The sequence below is a fragment of the Montipora capricornis genome, chromosome 14, assembly GCF_036669925.1.
Source record: "Montipora capricornis isolate CH-2021 chromosome 14, ASM3666992v2, whole genome shotgun sequence".
In the NCBI taxonomy this organism is placed as follows: Eukaryota; Metazoa; Cnidaria; class Anthozoa; order Scleractinia; family Acroporidae; genus Montipora; species Montipora capricornis.
The window spans coordinates 46,213,883-46,218,882 of NC_090896.1; the positions used below are offsets into that span (position 1 = coordinate 46,213,883).

Consider the following 5,000-nt stretch of genomic DNA (forward strand, 5'->3'; position numbering starts at 1 on the left):
TGCCAGGTCCTCCCAGGGAAGGTTTATCGATGTACCAGGCTGATACATGGAGAGCCCCTGGAGATGGGACACGATTCCCACACCTCCCCTAATGGGAAAGAATTGGTCATCTTCAATTCGCATCACATTTTACCATGTTATGTAGTACACTATGGAGAAGCCACGGGAGATTTTAAATACGAAGCAACGGTAGTTTAGATTGAACTATTTGACGCCTGGTCTTTGCACATTCGCAGATATACCAGGTCATGGAGGAAGTGTCGCCCAGTGGTTAGGGAGCTTGCCTTGAGATCTGGAGACCCGCTCTGACCACTGGTTCAATTTGTTCCTGGTAGTTCTTGCTTCAGTTTCTCAGCTGCACTTGTAAATAGCCAACTAGCTTGCCTCCGGTCAGTTGTTGTTGAATGTTCTGTTTTGTTGGGATTGTGTTTCATCGGCCCTAAAAAGCTTCTATGGGGGAGTGGTCAATTAAGTATGTATTGTATTATATGGCTCTGTCTCACGAGGAATGTGAACTACAAAATTCACGAATTTGATTGGCTAAAATCGATATTGACCGCGGTCTAGATTTTCGCATCTAGACCGGCATCTGGACCGGTAATGTTTTGCGGTGAAAAGATGCAAACTAAAATGCAAAAATATTGAGTATTTTCTTCTACCAATATTTATTTATGGAAGTGCCAAACAGCATGATGACAAAACTGAGAGAGGATGACGAGCAAACTTTGACAGAATTAAGTTCAGCTCATCGCCACTCATCGCCGTTCGCAAGCAAAATGTCAGTTAGTACAAACCAGTTACATTAAACGAGTTAAATTGTTCTTGTGTGGCCATATTATAAATATCTTATTAAGCGAGCTAGGTCGGTCTGTATGGGAGAATCTTGACCTCGGTCGCTGGTACAGACCTCACTGCGTTCGGTCTGTACTGGCGACCTCGGTCAAGATTCTCCCATACCGACCTCCCGCTCGGTTAATAAGAACTAAGTATTGTATTTTATTGTATTGTATTGTATTGTATTGTATTGTATTGTATTGTATTGTATTGTATTGTATTGTATTGTATTGTATTGTATTGTATTGTATTGTATTGTATTGTATTGTATTGTATTGTATTGTATTGTATTGTATTGTATTGTCGATACCAGCTTGATAAACCAACGATATTTACTAGTGTATTCTGTATATGCATACGAAATCGTATGAACGTGCTCGTAGTAGTAGTTTATTAAAAAACTCTCTTGCAGTAAAACAACTGAATTAACGAGTACGTTTTACACTCTTAAATTATCTAAAATACAATAATTTACAAGTATAACAATACTTGTGGTACTATCAATTAGTCACATATAAAGTATCAAGAGTCACATAAAATATTTAAAGGTAAAAAAGTAATTTTTCGGCTGTTACTCAGCGGTGTGCAAGGTTGACGAAAGGTCCCAAAACATGACCGAGCACTCGCTGGGTGGCATACAGTCTTTGAACAACTTCGTGTTCACTGAAAGTGGAGATCATCGCTTGGCGAGCCTACAATGTCGGGCCCGGAAAGGTCTTTTCCGCCGCATCGCTGGCGCGTCTCGGTACACCTCAAGGCCCGACAAACTTACAAGTTCACCACGCGTTCAGTAGTCATGACATGCTGACTGGTGTCTTCCGTGCCCCTTCCAGCAAGCGGGAACGGCAGCCTGCAGCACCTTCAATGGAGCTTATAGCCGTGGGGGGGCTTCAGCTCGAAGAAGAAGAGAGTGTGGTCTTCGGCTGCCCAGAGGATGGTTGTAGTCACTGCAGCCTTCAGCGAAGCCTTGATGCCAGAAAACACCTTCTGGCGTTAGAGAGACAGTCCACGTACGACGTGATAAAGAAAAAGTAGGCAGAGACGTGCCAGTCAATTTCTGGTAGCAACATGGAAGCAGCTCATCCACCCACACCTGCATCCGCCTCAGTTTCCCATAGCCAGTCGGAAGACCCGGCCAACAGCTGACGAGATAGGGTGGGCACTAAAAAAAACCAAGAAGTTTGTTCATTTTACCACCAAAGTGCGCCAATTTTTGCGTGAGGTCTTCCTTCAAGGAGAGAACATTGGGAATAAAGCAACGGCTGAGGATGTAGCTGCACGAATGAGGTACATGCGAACCGCTGTGTTCACCAAAAAGACGAGTGGCTGACATCTACCCGGATTTCCAGATATTTCAGTAGATTGGCCGCATTAAACAGGGTGGGGCTCTTCATAGAACAGAGGAAGCGAGGCCAGCACCAACAGAACCGGTACTCGAGGGAGGAGAAAGCGAAGGTGAGGTGAAAGACCCATAGGTGACTGAAGCTCTCATCATTAGAAGTCGTACAACACGACTTCAAATCAGGAGGAAGCTAAAACTATAACTTTAATTTCGATCAGAGTGTTTATCTGTTTGATCATTTCTCTTTGATAGGGACACAGGTCACAAAAACACACAGTCGATTTTGTTTTCACTATAGCGAGGTCTTTCTTATAAGAATGCGATGTCAGGCGTGCAAGTTTCAAGCAAATGTATTATTCCGTTATTAGACGAACAAAAGCAAATTTCATTATACAGTTATTCACGTTCTAACGTTCAAATTCAGATACTGTAAGCATTTTAATAGTGTTCTGTGACTCGCATGTTTGACTTAGCGAACAGTAAGTCCCGTCACGTAGTTCACTTATACAATAATAGAGGCAATCATTAAGCCACCGATTGTTATTTTCATCACTTAGGACAAACAAAAGCCTTCGAAATGGTTCTATTTCATTAAAGTTTATGGTGTGTAACCATGTTGCGGTATTTTCTGTCTGTTGCTATGTTTTTATCGAATTAGCGCGTTACAATGAAAAAAAAATTGACGTGGAAATCCTGTGGTGGAAGACGTCTTTGCAGTTTTCCTGTGGAATAATTCATTGAGCCACCAAAGACTTTTTTGCAGATAATGTTAGTATGAAGTCCCACCCTTTAGACGGTACGCTCCTCTTTTTGAAGTATGCTCCGCCATTGAAGATATTTTGGCCTAAACTTTGGGTATTTTAACAGTTTTCACTATTGGGTGTGAGAGTGGTCTTGGCTGAGACGACTTGTGTGATAGGAACTAGTCGTAGAAGAATGAAACGTAAACAGTAGATTGTCTTTGGGTAGGACAACATTCACTGAAAAGTTGAAGAAATCGGTTGAATTCTTATAGCAGTGGAGCTTTATACTTTTGACCATTTTTAGGTGATATTTGCTCATTTTTGTAAAAAAAAAAACAAGGGAGCGGTCAACTATTTCAAGGACGCTTCGTTCTACATGTGATACCTAGACAGATTACACTGCCTAATGATAACCCTAAAATAAGAATAATTTTATAACGTTTCCCTATTAAAATACATTAGAACGTGTATTTTACCGTCGTTACAAGAGGTCAGTTGAGAGGGCTAATCGAACGATTTCCTGGGATCATATCACTGACACCGCACGTACCAAAGTGAGTCGTTTAGCTTCCCTGTTTTTGTGGCAGAAATCCAAGCGCGTTCTTCCGGGTAGTTTTCACGAACTTCGACTTGTTTGGAACGCGGTAAAGCCTGGTTTCCTTATGATCTAGAACGGTCTGCGACACGGTCGTTATGGTCGGGAAAGTTGAATCTAGTTCCCGTTGCAGATCATATGGAAACCAGGCTTAAAGCACTGTCTCAAGTGATATATCTTCTCAATTGAAACTAGAACTAAGGAGACTAAAATTGTAAAAATCTATGCTAAGATCAGATCTCCAAACACCGGCAGGCTATGATTTCCTTGTTTGGCGATTGCTTGGAATGCGAGGACGTGCTTCAAGGAGCACTCCTATGTAAATATTTACTTTGAACTAAAGTGTGAGGAAACGTGGAGTACTTTCGCTGCCTCAGTAAACTCGCCGACGGAATAGTTGCGCTGGTATAAAAATTGCCCTAACTAGCAAATTTCTTTACAATATTCCCAACTCGCGCATTTAGAATAAGTACGTAATCGTCACTTCACTGTAAAACATGTTGGAACTGCGTTAACTTATCAGTTTGCTTAAGGAAGGTCAGTAGAAGTTATGAAAACATATCAGTTAGTCAGCCGGTATGCAGACCTCTTCGTCAGAACAAGCACGTTTAATATGAAAAATCACCTCCAAAATGGTGACGCGGTAAACACTGAACTAACGGAACACTCAACTCTCTAAAACACGTCTCCTAAAATACTGTAACTCGTACACGTGATAATCGTACTCAAAATGTCTCTTGGCGCGCAGGTGCTATTCGCGAGTCACGCCACTTCCTTAAGTGTCTTTTTCGTACGTTTCGCCACAGATTTCTCAACAACAGGTACCTTATTGAGCATGTGCCAGATGACGGCGACATTCGAATTTCGTCATTATCCAGATCTGTTCAGCGAGCCTATCGGTCTAAAAAACTGTAATTTCAAACTAAATAGGTAGTACCAGTGATCAATTCCAAAACGAATAACGGAAAATTAGCCGTCGCAGCTCTCGTTCTCAAAAAGTATTCAGAAACTGGTCATTTCACGTCGTTGTTAAATAAAATGTTGTTTTGTAGAGGACGTCTGCGAAATTTACCAAGCTTTATAACAACAACAACAACAACGACGACGACGACGAGGTTATTTGTGCTGTAAAGGTAACTAGCTAATTAAACATTAGGGCCGTTTATACGAGAGAAAATAAGCCGCGGCTTACATAAGACGCGAACACCCCGTATAAATAGTTCCTTTCGCGTATTATGTACGCCGCGGCCAGAGTAAGCCGCAGCTTATTTTCTCTCGTATAAACGGCCTTAATATGTGAATTAAAAATGCAAACAGTGGCTGGTCCCCCAAAAGAAATAAGAAGCTAAACTACTAGTTGGGTGACCACCATTTATTTATTGAAAATAAGTTTATAGTCAGCAAAGAGGCATTACTGAATTTAACTGAACAAGACGCTTTTTTAAGCGTTTACTCGGAACACCATTTGGCGCAGAAGTAGGGTGAT

The 5,000-nt window shown here is 41.6% G+C and overlaps 1 protein-coding gene across 1 annotated transcript in view; it reads left to right on the forward strand.

Moving 5' to 3' along the window:
• The window catches only part of LOC138033527 (uncharacterized), a 7,933-nt gene extending 7,540 nt beyond the window's left edge, over nucleotides 1-393 (forward strand). Inside the window, exon 4 of the mRNA XM_068881292.1 lies at nucleotides 1-393. This exon is cut by the window's left edge and continues 83 nt beyond it. Coding sequence (XP_068737393.1) covers nucleotides 1-198 — 198 coding nt within the window. The 3' untranslated portion in view covers nucleotides 199-393.
• Nucleotides 394-5,000: the final 4,607 nt, after the last annotated feature.